The sequence below is a fragment of the Nannospalax galili genome, unplaced genomic scaffold (assembly GCF_000622305.1).
Source record: "Nannospalax galili isolate Female #2095 unplaced genomic scaffold, S.galili_v1.0 scaffold957, whole genome shotgun sequence".
In the NCBI taxonomy this organism is placed as follows: Eukaryota; Metazoa; Chordata; class Mammalia; order Rodentia; family Spalacidae; genus Nannospalax; species Nannospalax galili.
The window spans coordinates 1,451,296-1,468,777 of NW_008340047.1; the positions used below are offsets into that span (position 1 = coordinate 1,451,296).

Consider the following 17,482-nt stretch of genomic DNA (forward strand, 5'->3'; position numbering starts at 1 on the left):
CACCAACAAGAACAAACCCAGAACAACAGTTTACAAAAGGCATTCAAAGGATAAAACTTTTCCAGGGTGGTTAAGGGCCCCCCAAAATTAAATAAAGTGCATTTCTCTCCTGATAAAGGCTATGCTACGGATGGAAGCAGTTTTTCCCACCAAGGTCTCCCCCAGCAGCCAGATATGGTCAATGGAGAGATGACAGATAAGGCTACAATCAGGAGGCAGATCCAGGGCCTGCCGGACTCAGGGAACCAACAGGTGCAACAGGGACAAGGGAAACCCCCTGCCTCCTTAGTCTGGTGCAGGGTCAGGCAACTGCAGCCAACACCTGTAAGCATATCAAAAATAAAGGAATACAAAGAGACTCCATGCAGGATCCCTAGAATGCAGAATGACTCCCAAGGGATAACTAAAGATAGTAAAGAACTAACCAAATGAATGCCTCTTACCCATGCTATGGTACCTAACAAAGATCTATGGAGAAAATAGTTAATACAAATGGATCAAACCTTTCCATGCTATGTTAGATCTAATATGAATGTATAAAACCTTTCTAAGGTGTTAGACCTTGTCTATGATTGATTTAATATATGATGTTAACTTTCCTTTGAGTGTTTTACAGATGTGAAACCCATTTGAAAGATACCTGAAGAAACAAAGGCCATCTATAGATTTAAGATTCTTGGGAATTTTATGGTTGGGTAAGATAAAAACAGAGGCTCCCAAACTATACAACTGCTAAGAAAATCTACAGTCCCAAGGGTGGGTTGCCCCCCAATGAGCTGCTGGTCACAGAGAGATCCTAGAGTTCCTCAAATTCACCAAAGCTATTGCCACTAATGACGGCTGTACACTAGAAAGGTCGGTAAGGCCATGCTGCTGAAGACACTGCATAATGTGAGTGCAGGAGGCAAAGAAAAGATGGAGCTGAGACTAAGCCAAACACTCCATGCCACTGGATGGATGATGTTCACAGTACCAGAAGGTGCTATGCAGATGGTTGGGGAAGAAAGTATCCCCTATGATTCTACTCAACAATGGACCCTGGGTGCTGCACACTATGGACATGCCAAGCAATGCCTGCAAGTGCAATAATGACTAACATATGTACAACTGACAAATTTCTAATTGGATAAGGCCAGCTCCTAGGGGGTGGAACATACATCTGGTGCTGTAGACCAGGCCAACTCCTTGTGTCGAGGAAGGCTACAGGCCCTAGCGGGGGAGGCCATTACAAGTATACTGTTTAATGAATATAGTACACCTACTGGGATATCCTTTAGGCATTTGTATTTACATTCATGTTTGTTTAGATGTGTCTATTTCCTTCCATTTGTTTTTATAGTAGAAGGAACACCACTGAGATAGATCAATAACCATGGCTTGAAGATGAATAATTAGGAGGCCCAACAAGTCACCATCTCACCATGATAACAAAAAAGATCGCCCTACGTCTGTTACCCCCTCAGGGACCTTAGTGGAAGATTGGCGGGAAGATTGTAAGAGCCAGAGGAATGGGTGGAGGGTGCCCTGAGGGGCACTTATTCCTCTGCGGGGCAGGGACTGCTGTGGAGCATTGGCTGCAGAGAGTTAGCTATGGAGAGGGAGCTGCGGAGAGTTAGTAGCAGAGGGAGGAGTGTTGGCACCATCTTGGACAGAAGCAGCAGTGAGGGGGGTGGTGAATGGCCCCAGTGTCTCACCCACATGGATGCGAAAGGGGGCATTTACAGACCTGGGGCAAGACTGTGGGCCCACAAGACATGGGTGAAAGCTAATGGAGACTGTGGGTGGGGCACCAAAGCAATCCTGGAATGGTGGGCCACAGAGCCACAGAGCAGAACGGGGTGCTGGATGTTCGCCTTTGTCAGCTACTCTATTTCCCCTACCTTGATTATAAACTATGAAGAATTTAAAAAACAACGAAGAAATACATTGTATCCATGTATGAAATTCTCAAAGAATAAAATACATTAAAAAAACTAGGTAAACAATCAAAAAACCTTCCCACACATTTCTAGAAAATGGCAATTCTCTGGGTAAACTGCAGAGGCTGTGTGCATCACCTGCCAACTCTTACAGCAATGTTATTTGCTCTGCCAAGAGTTCCAACAGAGAACAGACAAGCACAGATAACGTTTCTCCAAGGGGCCTGGAGGTCATGGAAGAAGCACCTACTGAATGGGATAGTCTATTTTTGAGAGAAGAGCAATTAAGGAAAAACACGTCATTTGCAATTTATAATTACTTCCAAATCCCTATACAGAGTGCAACCTATTAACACCATTTTTTAAAAATGAAGTTTATAAAACCACGTTCTAATTATTTGCTCAGATTCAGAGAACATTAGGTTGGCCAAGGGTCTCATACATTCGCTCTTCTTTCTCAAAGACTCTCTTTTCAGTCTAAAGTCTTTGAGTCTAAGAAATAGGGGACAAGGTCCTTAAGGGGCAATTTCCCAAGATACCCAGATTTCAGCATCTATTTATCTGGGGACTAACAGAACAAAGAAATTGTTTTTTAAATCAGGAGCAGATGTGCAGATGTAGTACATCAAAAATTACCTTGCAGGGCCCACAGATTGCCACTCCACCCATCCTTGACCCAGGCTTCAGTACAGCCAGGACTCAGAGGACAACAATTCTGGGTCATGCCAGCATGCTACACCTCTCTGAGCCTGAACTTCCTTCTCTAGTTCAAAATACATGAAGGATGGTAGCTACCTTAAGTGGATGTGTGAATATATACCTATAAATCTAGTACTTGAGATGATGAGGCCAGAAGATTGCAAGTTTGAGGATAGCCTGGGCTACACAGTGAAATCTTGTCTTAAAAAAAAGACTAGTAAGTACCCATGAAACAAATTTTGGGAAAAAGACTTAATAAAAGTTTTAAACATCTATCTCCAAATTACCTTACCTTATGGTGAATGCACAGCAGGCACAAGAGCAGACATGGCTAATCAAGCAAGACCTAGATGCAGCCCTAAAATTTCTTGCAGGAAAGATCTCCAGCATGCACTGAGACAAAGAAGATGCAGAACAGAACATTCAGCTAATTTTGTGTAAGAAGGTACAGGGTAAGAGTATACAGTCTGCTGACACACTTGTACAAAGAAATGCTAGACACACGTGTGTGAAAGTAGTGACAATTAAGGCCCATGGACTACAAAGGGGGACAGGATATCTGGAGACAGGGTGATTTGATATTTGAATCATGTAACTATAATGTCTTTTTCTTTGGTCTTTTTTGAAACAAGGTCTCCCAGTAGCCCCAGCTGGCCTGGAACTCACTATGTAGACCAGGCTAGCCTTGAACTCACAGAGATCCACCTGCCTCTGCCTCCCGAGTGCTAGGATTAAAGGCGTGCGCCACCACGCCTGGCACTATATTGTCTTTTTTAAAAATATTTTTTATTGCCAGGCATGGTGGTGCATGCCTTTAATCCCAGCACTTGGGAGGCAGAGGCAGGCAGATCTCTATGAGTTTCAGCCTGGTCTATATAGTGAGTTCCAGGCCAGCTGGTGCTATAGGGAGACGGTCTCAATAAGACCAAAAAAAAAAAAAAAAATTGTTTATTTTTATTTTATGTGTATGAGTGTAATGCCTGCATGTGTTTATGTGCACCCATGTCATGAAATGCCCGTGGAGGACAGAAGAAGGGGTCAGGTCCCCTAGAACTGAAGGTACAGGGATAAGAATATACAGTTACAGTTACAGTTACAGATGGTTGTTAGTTACCATGTGGGTGCTGGGATTCTAACCCGGGTCTTCTGCAAGAACAACCAGTACTCTTAACCGCTGAGCCAACTCTTGAAATCATCTTTATTTTTTTAATTAAAGAAGGGGGTGGATCTCAATTTAGCACAACTACCAATCAACTTTGGCAATGAAGAGTAATATATTCACTAAAAAACCACATTTTTCAACACATCTCAGATTCTTCTGTTAGTACAAAGTTATTCATTCAACAAATAATCCTTGAGCATCTACTATGTTCCAGAAACTGGTCTAGGCACTGGATGTATAGGAATAAACAACAAAAAAATCTTTAACTCCATGGAATTTACAATCTGCTCTGCAAAACAGACAATATAAGATATAAAGCATACACTACAGCAAGTGCTAAAAGCAAAGCATTAAGAAGGTACAGACGAAGTATTGAATGAGAACAGTCTGGTTTCTGTGTCAGAAGTCAAGGCCCTAGAAGGTCCAAAATGCCTCTGTGTCAATACTGGAAGGAAGTGAGAGAGATAGCCATGTAGTTATTGAAGGCACAGCAACGTGGGCAGAAGCAGCAGGAAGCAGAGAGGACCTGGGTAGCAGCAAGTCTCTCGGGCTATAGAAGCTGCCTGTAGTGAACCTGTAAAGCATCAAGAGCAGAGGGAGTAACAGGACAACCTTAGGCAGTAAGACCACACAGTTCAGCACGAAGACTTTTGCTTTCACTCCAAGTAGGAAGAGTGTAACAGAGGGTTCTAAGCAAAGCAACAACAGAAATCACCTGTCTCAGAGGCTCACTCTGGCTTCTGGGTTCAAACTGCAGTGGAGTATAAAGGCAAACAGTGAGACCAGAGTGGCAGGCAGTCTATTAAACGGCCTCACCAATCAGCTCTTGTATTCAAGCCCTCTGTAGTCTTTTCCCCTCAAATGTAGGCTAGATTTAGTGGCTTGCTGTCAACCAGGCAAGGTGACAGGCTATTACTAGAAGATAATGCTTGTGAGGGGAAACAGGCTTTCATGTCTCATCAGCATATTTGACAAGGAGTTGATGTCTCCAAGCAAGAGCCAGAAAGGACTTGGGTTTCTCAAAACCTTCACTGCAGCCTCAAAAGACCAAGCCATAAATACTCAGCCAAGCTAAAGGCATGCTTCCATAAAATATTTGTTACAAAGTGATATACAATTAAAGCCACCAGATAGGACACTAGCTCAGTAACCTGAGTAAGATGAGAGTGGTTCAGCAGAGAGCTAACAGAGAAGGTGGGTTCTGAGTGGATCTTCTGGGCAGGGCTAACTGGATCCATCAGCATGTGAAGATGGGTACAAGACACTAGAGGACAAAAACGCAGTTTGCCATCACTGATTTGGGCAAGTGAAAAACTGGAACGGTTGTTATAAGTAAGGGGACCTCTGTCCAAAAGGAAGGCCAGTTGAGGGGGTATATTTAGTTTGAAATGACTATTAGACATGAAAGAGAGCCACCAGATCAATAGGTATGGGATTTAGGGTGCAGGTGAAATTTGAGAACTTTCAGCATGTCAATGGCATTTAAATCCATAAAACCAAATAAACCAACATGGTAGTTAACTGAAAGGGAAAAAAGGCAAGGTCATGGACCCAGCCCTGTGACATGCAAACATCTATCTATAGGTCTGAGAATGTGATACCTCAACGAAGATGCCAAACAGAAGCAGCCAGGTATGCTGAAGGAAATCCAGGTATCTCAAAGTCCAGAGATGAAATGATTTTGTGGGGAAAATGGTGACCAGCTGTGCCAGACCACCACTAAGTCAAGCAGCCAAGCATTCGCTGGCTTTACATTTTAATTAATAATGGATTATCGGAGTCAACCTACCTCACTTTCTTGAGTAAAGCCAAGGGCATCCTCTCCTGATGCCAGCAGTGTGTGCAGAATTCGCTGTTTCACTTGCTCCCACTCGACCAACATTGACTCGCGATGGTACTCCTCTGCCATAGCAAAGGTCTGTCAGAGAGGAGCAGAGAGCAATGACCCGATGAAGGAATGCAGACTGCTGTTTCCTTTAAAACCCAGTAGAACAGCAAAACGGGAGCCCTCATCCTACTGACAATTCTCTGGAAGCAGACCAAAGCAATCTACTTTAAAATTTATCCTTTAGGGGCTGGAGCGATGGCTCAGGGGTTAAGAACACTGGCTGTTCTTGCAGAAGACCCAGGTTTGAATCCCAGCACCCATATGGCAACTAACAACTGTCCTTAACTCCAGTTCCAGAGGATCCGACACCTTCTTCTGACCTCCGCGGGCACTGCACAGCACAAGTACACTTACACACATGCAGGCAATACATACATAGACATAAAATAAAAATAATAAATAAGGGTCAGGAGAGATGGCTCAGTGGTTAAGAGCACTGACTGCTCTTGCAGAGGACCAGGGTTCAATTCCCAGCACTCACATGGCAGCTACGAACTGTCCTTAGCTCCAGTTCCAGAGGAATCCGAAGCTCCCTTCTGACCTCCGCAGCACTGCACAGCACAGGTGCACTCACATACATGTAGGCAATACACTCATACACATAAAATAAAAATATTTAAAAAGATAAAATATTTTAAAAAATAAAAATAAAAAATAAAATTTATCCTTTAATGAATTTGCCAACAACTGCTTACAACATACCCAATTCACTAATTTGAAGACACCTTTAAAAATTTAAATCCTGGGAAAAACAAGATTTACCATTTCTAAATGGACAGTTCAGTGGCAGAGTCCATTCACGCTGCTGTGCAATGACCACCACCATCCATCCTGAGAACTCTTTTGCAAAACTAAAGCTGTGTACTCATTCACCAATAACTCACCAATTCTTTCTCTGCCTAGGCCCTGGCACCCACCCTTCTGCTTCCTGTCTCTGAGTATCCTACAATTATCTCACAGAAGTACAACCATACTGTTTTTTGTCTTCTGTGATTGGCTTCTTTCATGTAGCAGTCCTCAAGGTTCATCCAAGTTGCAGGATGTGACAGAATTTCCTCCCGTTAGTATATAACGCTGCTAAGAACATGGGTGTACAAAAATCTCAAGTCCCAGCTTTCGTTCTTCTAAGGATATATTCAGATGGAGAACTGCTGGGATTATAAAGTAGTCCAATTTTTGGTTTTCTGAGGAACCTACATGTTTCCATAAAGGTTATACCACTACTTTCCTATCAATTGTACATAAAGGTTCCAATTTTTCCACGCTCTCACGAACACTTAACTTTTTCTGTTTTGTTTTGTTTTTTAAAAGAGTGTCAGACAGTAGTTCACTGCCATTTTGATTTGCATTTTTCTTAATGATTGGTGGTGATGAGCATCTCTCTATGTACTTATAAGACAACTATCTTTTTAAGATCTCAGAACTAGGCTGCTTATTACCACTGACTGAATGTCATACTATCTTTTCTTTGCAGTACATAAAATAATGGATTAGAAGATCAGTGGAATCTTCAGATTTAACAATACAAAAACAACAGATTCTTTTAGGGATTTTATTCTTAAAAACACTAACACTTTTGTAACAGGAAGAAAATCACTAAAAGGAAAAGAGCCTTGGGGGCTGGAGAGACGGCTCAGTTTGTAGGTTGTTTTCTTGGCATTTCAGTTAAGAGCACTAACTGCTCTTGCAGAGGGCCCAGGTTCAATTCCCAGTACCCACATGTCAGCTAATACCTCCCATTAACTCCAGTTCCAGGGGATCTGACGCCCTCTTCTGACCTCCACGGGCACTGCACAACACCGGTGAGCCCACCTACATGCAAGCAATACACTCAAAAACATTAAAAATTAATAAATTTTTTTTAAAAGCTGGGCATGGTGGCGCACACCTTTAATCCCAGCACTCAGGAGGCAGAGGCAGGCGGATCTCTGTGAGTTCAACGCCAACCTGGTCTACATAGTGAGTTCCAGGCCAGCTGGGGCTACAGGGAGACTGTGTCTCAGAAAGACCAAAAAAGGAAAAAAAATAAAAATAAAAAAAGAAAGAAAAGAAAAAACAGTCTTCTGGGATTCAAGTTCCTACCAGTCTACTCAACATCAGTGAAAAATCTGCCAGCTCCACTGCTCCCTGAGGGAGTCAATGCACGGAGCTACCAGAACAAAGGTACTAGGACGGAAATGTGGAAAGAGGCTAAGCAGAGGAAGGAAGAAGGGAGAGAAGCAGGAATCAGAGAGGAAGGGAAGAGGACAAAACAGTCTCCAAGGCTGAAATGAAAAACTTAGATACACTCAAAGATGGCTGTGCTCAGCCTGCAATTCTGTCATCAGCAGACAAGGCTTCCCATCAGCTTCAGTCCACTTATCAGAAAGCTATCTCATCTACAGAGTAAGAGTGGCCCTGGGGCATATCGGTAATGCCTATTTTATTTCTTGCAATGCAGATAATTTATACTGATAATATCCACATGCATGAGCTGTGGGGAACTTTCAGAAAAATGAAATACACTCTTGCTACAAATGTGTTGTGTTGGGACAGTGTTAAAATGGGGGGGTACACATGCACACATACACAGTGATTAGGAAGAAGGGTAGCACAGTGTTACCATTTCTCTATGTATTCTGAAGACCATCAACTTTAAAAACAGCCTTTTCCTCCTTTTCTCTTTTCACTGAGAATCAGGCAGAATGGATGGCAGGGCAGGTCAGCCAGTTAGCCAGTGTTGAAAAATACACAGGGAAAACTACCCAAATGCCCAATTGTGGCCTATTCTGTTTATGCCATTCTGAATCACTGAAGAATTGTAACTAAAGAAAAGAAAAGAACCAACAGAGCTAAGAACTAAGAGAAAATGGCTGTGAGGGTCTGAGGCAAGCTGGGAGGCAGACAAGAGAAGAAAACTAAGGAAAGAGTAAGGGGAGAAGTTTGAAAGGAATCTGCAGACTTAAAAAAAATCAAAAGGAAGGCAAACTAAACCATAGAAAATAACAAAGCAGTGGGAAATTATTACAAATTAAATCTGAATCACTTGTTATTGTTATGTGTGGAAGTAGTACCCTTAGAACATAGTTAAGAAAAGAAGGCAGGGATCGAACTGGGCAACTGAATTAAGAACAGGTGGGGAGCTCTTGAACTCCATCATCCTAAAGAGAAGAGGGCAGTACGCTTTGGCGTCACCCTCAATTCTTACTGAGCTGTTGTGGGCTTTTAGGAACACTGCATATGTTCTGATAATGTTGCTCTGTTTTTGCTGGGATGCATCAAATGGGAGAAGCTAGGACACATTTGTGGCTTTGTAGCTTGTTTTCTTGGCATTTCAGTAGGATATTGGCAAGTTATTCAAACATGAAATTACCACCAAAATGCCGGGAAGCTGCTAGTTTTCTAATAATTTTTGTTTGAAAATGATTCTTGCTCAGCAGCAATCTCCCAGCGTCCAGACAAGTCAGAGGCCTCCTCTCAGGCTGGCTCCCAACTCTGGAATGCCTCCCTCATAAATACATACGCACACATTTTGCGCTGTGGTATGTCAACTAAATGTTTTGGCTGGCTGCACGTTTAGTCTCAGTATGGTGCAATGTTTGCAGACTGCCAATTGCAGAAACACATTCTGCAGGGTGAATGGATTAATAAGGCCTGGAGGCATTGAAGAGTTCTAATTTAATTTCACTGGTGCTTTATAGCAGAAGAATTCATTTTGCTGACAAACTCAAGAATGTGAACAAAAAATCCTTTAAAAATGTTTTCAGACCTAAACCAAACGCATTTCTCCATTTCTAGGGCTAAGTACATATTGCCAGTAATGTAATTAATGAAATTTTAGGGCATTTCCATATCAGTCACTTAACATCTTTGGAACATTTCTTGTAAACTAGAGTTGGCAAGTTCCTCAACAGCCCAGGCTTGTATCAGTCCTGTTGAGGATTTTCACCCTTGTGGAGTACTCTAATAAGGCAACACAGAGAAGCAGCATTTTCACTTTACTATTTTTCAGATTACACAAATATATTTCACTTGATATCCAATAAAGTAAATAAACACCAAAACAGAAACAGCACTCCTTCATCCAATTCCCTCTGCAGAGATCCACTGTGGGCAGGTTGGTGGATACTTTTAGGAGCCACTCTCTCAAAGCCAGTTCCAACCTAACAGCTAACCTTTTCTCCTTCTTCTCCAAAGACCTCTCAGTACTTTAAGAAATCTCTTACTCTAAACTGGAATGTTATAGAAAGGTTTTGATCCTTGTCAGAAACACATGGAGATAACTCACATGCTAGCAAATGACATCTGAGCATCTTGCAAGAATGCATTTACAAAATATGCACATTTTATAGGGCTTGGGACTCCACTCCACTGTCTCACGGAAGCTTTACCTTCTAACAATCAACATGTGTCCCCAGGATGGAAGAATCCAGAAACAGCTATAGAAATCGATCAATGTTGATCTCATGTTGAGAGCATTTCGTGGGGTAGAAGTAGGCAAACATACAATGGCCGCTCTGGCTGACTTGTCTGCCATCCTTTGGAGCACCAAACTTTTTTTTTTTTAAAGGCCTTGAGAAACTATTACTACTAAAGGTGATACAGGGCTGGTCAGTGGGTAGGTAAGGGTGCCTGCCACCAACCCTGAGTTTGAGCCCCAGAACCCACGTGGTAATCTCCTCGCAACTGTTCTCTATCCTTCACAATCCAGTAAGTTGTCCTCTGACCTCCACATGCTCCCTACCCATAAAATAAATAAATGTGTAAAAAAAATTTTTAAATTAAAAACAAACATGTGGTACAGTCATGCTACGTGACAAAGCAGATCATCCAGGACCTGAGCTCAGTGGCAAGCACTGCCCCTCGACTTTATGCGTCTTCATTTTGGGTTGTTTGCCTTACCCTTTTCCGGGACTCTTCAATGGCAGATAGCAGGGCATTATCTTTTTCATTCTTCAAAAAGCCCTATGAAAAGGGGGAAAAATGACACAACCAAGGTTACCTTCAAATAATCAGAAGTATACTGCAGAACAAATGGTAAGGGCTGGCATGGCAGTGCATGCCTGTAAATCCCAACACTACACAAGTGGTGGCAGGGGGATCAGGAGTTCAAGGCTATTCTTGGTTACACAGCAAGTTTAAGACAAGTTTGGGCTGCATGGAATCCTATGTCACCTCACCATCTCCCCCAATCCCCAAAAGTCTAGTACCTCCATTTACTTATGGCAGACCTTCTGCCAAACTCCAAATCTCAGTTGGCTCATCCATAATAATGAGATAATGCAATCAAGTTCTTAGTCTGAGGCTCAATACAAGGCTCTATCATTAATATTAAGTCTAGATATGCTGGTGACATTAAGGAAAGGTGGCCCAGGATGAATGCCTCACCACTGTTCACTCTCCTTATGTGCTTGAGATGAGGTCTGGAGAAAGAAGTAACAAGATATACACAGGCAAACATGAAGACAGTGGGCTTCCAGGGCAACACCGTGCCTTTCACACAAGGGTGAAGCTACTTTTCCATAGCTTGAGGTTTGGGGGCCAAAAAGGAGCAAGAAAAAATTAATACGAATATTACATGTTCATAAATGAAAATCAAGGTCTTAGTTATAATATGGAAGAATCCAAATTATGCTACATGTCAGATCCATCTATATTCTGAAAGGCATGGTACATGCATGTCAAGCCCACTATCCATAACATGAATGCCTAAAATGATCTGCTTTTTTCTTTTCAGAATGTTTTTGCTATTCTTTCCTTTTAAAAGAATTTGGTGTTCAGCACTCGGGAGGCAGAGGCAGGCGGATCTCTGTGAATTCAAGGTCAGCCTGGTGTACACAGTGAGTTCCAGGGAATTTGAGTAAGATATTACTAATCTTCATAGAGTCCCAAGATCCCTTATATACCTACCAATGATCCCCTACACCTGCTATCATACTCCAAGCTGAATGGGCAGCCAGCAACCAGTAACCATCAGCCAGCAAACAGTTCCCTCAAGACCTTCCAGGGCAGTCGGGGGCAGCTGAGGATTCAACGCAAAGACTGCTATCTATACTGATAATAGGGCAACGAGGTGAGGCTGTAGTCACAATTTAATAATGTGGTAGCCTCCCTGAGCCCAGAGCACACAAAGCTAGGAGAGCAACAGTCCTTTTGGAAGGGGGTAGCTAGTTACCACATGCCCACTTCTAGCTACCACAGAAGAGCCAACTAAATACTAATGAAGATTTTATTGTACCGTTTTTATGTCCTTCAATTCAAAAGTCAGCAAATCTTTATTATGAATTATTTGTTTTTGAGATACAGTATCACTGTGCAGCCTCCAGCTCAACTATGTGGCGGAAGAGGACTGAACTCCTAATGTTCCTGCCCCTGCCTTCCAAGTGCTGTGATTATAGGCCTTCTCACGAAGCCCTGAATTCTTTAAGGTCCTCAATGGCTAAAAAATTAGCAGTTCTAGTCCACAGTTTATACACAAAGCAATGCAATTACTATCATGGATTGATGCTCTGAACAATGGGTAGGCAAAGATCAGGTTCTGTTGCTATAGGAAGCCAAGTGAAACCACGGGTAGATGTGGGAAGGGGAAACCACTACTTGACAAAGCCTAACTTTTCTGTCTTAACTAAGGGCAAGGGGGCTGTACTGGGTTAAGTCTGATATTCTGCCTCCTCTCCTTCTGTGCTTCCCTCATCTTTTGTAGTAAAATGATCAGCACATTATATGCTTTAAACTGTGCCTACATTCTCTTATCTCTCTTATTACGCAACACAAATGCAAAGCAATAATCAGACATATTCACTTAAAAGCAAAATAATATTCAGCATGAAACATAGCTCTCAATTTCAAAAAAAGCAGTAAGAAAGACAAATATCATTTATGGAAAATTAAAATACTTGTCTTTTAAAATACTTACTGGAAAGCTGTTTTTAAAAGCTCAATAAACTAAATGAAGCATTTGTACAATTAGAGTCAGATTTTTAGATAAGACCCACATATGAACAAAGACCATTAGTAATTATGTACCTCAAAAACGGATTCTTTATAGCCTAAATAGCCTATGAAACATCTTTCAGTATCCAGTGGAGACTGGCTCCAGACTCCTTTCCAGGATATCACAAGTCCCTTATACTAAATGACACAGTACTTGCACGTATCCTATGCATGGTTTAAACTACCTGTAGGTTACTAACACAATGTTAAGTGCTGTGTAATAATTTATATGCCATATTATTTAGACAATGATGACAAGAAAATCTGTATATTCAGTACACCCTTTTCCCCTTTGAGACAGTCTTCCCATGTCTCTAGCCCAGGATGCCCTAAACTTACAATTTTCCTGTCTCAGCATCCTAAGTACTGGGCTTACAATATGTGCCACCACGCACAGCTGGGACACAATTTTTATTCTAGAATATGTTCATTCAGTACTTAGATGATTACTAGATATAGAACCACAGATATGGAGGCCAGTTACACACACACACACACACACACACACACACACACACACACACACACGTTCTGAATTTTTATCCTTTATTCCCTTCTAAAAAGAAACATGAGAATGGGTTACTTTTTTCGGACAGGGTCTCCCTATGTGGACCAAGCTGGCCTCAATCTCACAGAGATTCCTAGGGCTGTGTGCCACATGCTGGGTTTTTTTGTTTTTTTTGGGGGGGGGTCTTTTTGAGGCAGGGTCTCCCTGTTAGCCCCAGCTGGCTTGGGAACTCACTATGCAGATCAGGCTGGTCTCGAACTCACAGAAATTCACCTGCCTCTGCCTCCTGAGTGCTGGGATTAAAGGTATGGGCCACAATGCCTGGCCTCACATATTTTATTTTTAAAAATAATACAGGAGCAACCTATCTTTTGAAAAGAATCTTTAAAATAACACTAACAAGTACAGAGTAATGATGGGATCTGTGTGCCCCCTAGTGGTGGTTTTTTGTTTTGGTTGGTTTTTGTTTTCGTCTTTTTGAGATAGGGTCTCCCTTGTAGCTTCAGCTGGCCTGGAACTCGCTATGTAGACCGGGCTGGCCTTGAATTCACAGAGATCCACCTGCCTCTGTGTCCTGAGTGTTGGGATTAAAGGCTTGCACTACTATGGTTAATTTCTTTCAATGAACACACATATCAAGGAAAAGTAATGTAATAATCCCACAGGAATGAAGATATTCTAAAGCCACTTGTGCCTCTCCCTTTGGCTATCAGATTATTTATTGTCAAGAAATCAGATCCCCCTCACCCACCCCAAGAATCCCTTGATGGGAGAAAGAGGGGACTGAAGCCTGGTGCCAGCCAGAGGGCAAACTTGTCCTCCTAAAAGAGACTTCACTACACAGTTCTGACAACTTGCAAACTACCTTGCAGGAGAGACTGGAGCCAAGACAATGATGGGCAAGCCCACACTTTGACCAGGACTGCTTAGGTATGCTTATGCCTTGCTCTATTTAATCCTAAACCTCAGGTCAGGACAAAGATTGGGGAGGAGTCACTGGACTTCTTTGTTCCTCTTCCCAATATGGCTACAGCAAATAAATTTTTCTGCCCTCCATTCTTACTTGTTTCTTTTCTTTTCTTTTCTTTTTTTTTTTTTGGTCTTTTTGAGACAGGGTCTCCCTGTAGCTCCAGCTGTCCTGGAATTCACTATGTAGACCAGGCTGGCCATGAACTCACTGAGATCCGCCTGCCTCTGCCTCCCGAGTGCTCGGATTAAAGGCGTGCACCACCACACCGGGCTCTTGTTTCTTTAACTGGCCTACTGAGGATAGCTGGCTATGGCTGGCTAACCTACAGGACCCAGTCTCTTGTGCCACGTGCACGCAATGCCTATGGAGGCCAGAAGAGGGCATCAGATCCCTGGAACTGGAATAACAGGCAGGTGTTAGGCACCACATGAGTGCTGGGAACTGAACTCGGGTCCTGTGCAAGAATAACCAGTGCTTTTAATCACTGAGCCATATCTCCAGCCCTCTTTTTATTTATTTATTTTATGTGTTTTGCCTGTATGCATATAATTGTGCCACGTGCATGCAATGCCAGCGGAAACCAGAAGAGGGTATTAAATACCCTGCAACTGGAATAAGACAGGTGGTAGCCAACAAGTGGGTGCTGGGAACTGAACCTGGGTCCTCTGCAAGAACAGCCAGTGCTCTTAACCACTGAGGCATCTCTCCAGCTCCCCAGGCTCTGGCTCTTAACAGTTCTGGTAACAGCAACATGGGGCTGGAACAGAACTACTAAATTAAAGACAAGAATAATGTATTTTACCATTTAAAACAAACAACAAAGAGAAAGACGAGAATAATGTATTTTACCATTTAAAACAAACAACAAAGAGTAAACCTGAAAATGAAAAAAAGGAGGAGGAGGAGGAGGTGGTGGTAGAAGTAATATCTGGGTAGGACTAGGTATTGTGGCTCAAGCTCGTAATCCCAGCACTTGGGGGAATTGCTGCAAGTTCAAGACCAGAGCCTCAGAATGAGAACTGTCTCAAAGCACCAAAGCACCTGTCTCAAAGCACCTGTCTCAAAAGCCAAAAGCTCCCCCCCACCCACCGTCCCCCCACCAAAACAAAACAAAACAAAACAAAAAACCCAGTACAATGAACTCCCTCCCTATTTCTCCTGTGAGGCTCTTCTTACCCGACCTGTCCTCACTATGAAGAGGTGCTTTTATGATATACCAGAATGTGTGTTCTCTGGAGTCGGGCTGGGGTGTAAGAAGTGTGAGCTGGCTCCCTGCCACCCAGAGGCCACTGCACAGAGAAGGCCCAACAATCTCCTCCCAGTCAGAGATGCCAGCAGGCCTGGGGGGTTAAGATGATTGCCCCTAACTTTCCCTTGTTTCTCACTGCCAAAGGCCTGGAACAGACGCTTTACTGGCTCCTTGAATAGGTTTTGGTTTCCAGCTTTCTGTTACACATAATAGTTCCCATTCAGGATGCAATTAAGGGTCTGACACTGCCCTAGGCAATTCAAAGACATTATAGTTAATCCTTCAACAATATGGAAGTACAGACAAGACCACGCTACTCTCTCCATACCCCTCCCACCCATTTTACTGGTGAAAAACTGAGACTACAGTATTTAACTCATCAGAGTAAGGATTTCCAACCAGTAAGAGACAGAGGCAGAATTCACACTGATTCAACAAACTATTTCTGAGATACTAACAGAAGCACAAAAACTTCTAAATGGAGAAAACAAAAACACTTTTTTCCCTCTCTCTAAAAGGACAGAGTCAAAAAAAAAAGCAAAATATCCTTGAATTTTTTTCTTCAGATACCAGTTCTCTTGATCTCCTTTATAGACAATAAAGTTACAGCCCAGAGAATCCTTCTTTTTGGACAAGATGCACTGGGATTAGAGGAACATGCCACACACACTTGGCCTAGAATCCTACTTCTTAGAGAACTTCTTAAGGCAATTTTAGAGACTATCTTCAGTGCAGCTGCATCCTAGCTGGGCTGTTCCATGAGGTCAGGTGAGTAGTTTTCTACTTGTTGGCATGATGTCAACACTCAAAAAGTTTCAGGTTTTGAGTAGTCTGGGTTTCAAGTTTCTGGATTAAGGGTGATCGGTATGTACTAATAGTAACACTTGTATGGTGACTACTTCCTGCCAAGCATCTGTGTATTGCACACATAAAATTCTAGCCCTTTTTTGTTTTGTTTTGTTCTTTTTGAGACAGGGTCTCCCTGTAGCCCCAGCTGGCCTGGAACTCACTATGTAGACCAGGCTAGCCTTGAATTCACAGAGAGCCGTCTGCCTCTGCCTCCCGAGTGCTGGGATTAAAGGCATGCGCCACCAATAGGACCCAATGCTGAACTGTCTCTCTATACTATGATCTGTATCATACTTTAAAATATTTCCTTGACCTGTGTGGTGGTGCATGCCTTTAATCCAGTGGGGGTCTCTGTAAGTACAAGACCAGACTGGTCTACCAAGAGAGTTCCAGGCCAGTTAAGACTACAGAGAGACAGGTCTCAAAAAGATAAAAAAAAAAAATTAAAAAAAACCATAAAAAACCCCCAAATAATATTCACAATATAAGGTTAAAAGTCAAGTAAGCTATATGATATAGCTTTTCTCAAACTTCTGCCCACTTAAGAAACAGTGATGGTCCCACATTAACATGACCTAGTTCACAAGCAACAAAGCTCACACTTACAACCCACATTTTCTGACTTCTCTTGTTCAATCAAATCAAGGTGAGAAAAGAGTGTTTTATGCTTGAGTATTTATCCCCTTTGACCACACGGGGAGGAAGGTGACAGTAAATAGCAAAGCTTTGGCGTTCCTTTAAAACAAAAACTACTGTGTCAGAACCTATCAAGTCATCAAACTTTTATGACAATTCATAGAATTTTAAAAAGTGATTAAGATTGTTTGGGATATTATATATGAAATACACACAAAAAATCAATCAATAAAAAATGAGTTATATTTGAGGAAGAAGCATAAAATTTTGCTTCATGTTAATTAGTAGATATGAGAAACATTACCACTGAAATCTACCTGATGACTTTACATTCATGCTCAGGTGCCAAGGAGCTCAGAAAGTAACTGTGACTGGTAATAATCAGATATATATAGAGATTAGAGACACAGGTGCAAATTTCTAAGCGTTAGCTGCATTAGTTCCAGGACAGATGGGGCTACAGGGAGACCCTATCTCAAAAAAAAAAGACCAAAAAAGCACTGTGAACCTAAAAATTTACAGCCAATTTTGAAAGAGATGCATCTTTGCTCTGAAAACTGTTATTGACTATGTCAATGCTGTTGTAATGAAATGCTTCTACTAATAAAAGTAGTTATTAAATAAATTTTT

General features: G+C 42.1%; 1 protein-coding gene across 1 annotated transcript in view; it reads right to left on the minus strand.

The window, feature by feature from the left end:
- The window catches only part of Nup93 (nucleoporin 93), a gene marked incomplete in the record, with an annotated part of 103,868 nt that overhangs the window by 35,579 nt on the left and 50,807 nt on the right, over window positions 1-17,482 (minus strand). The window contains 2 exon segments of the mRNA XM_008834925.2: window positions 5,570-5,698; window positions 10,550-10,612. Of these exon segments, the coding sequence (XP_008833147.2) occupies window positions 5,570-5,698; window positions 10,550-10,612 (192 nt within the window).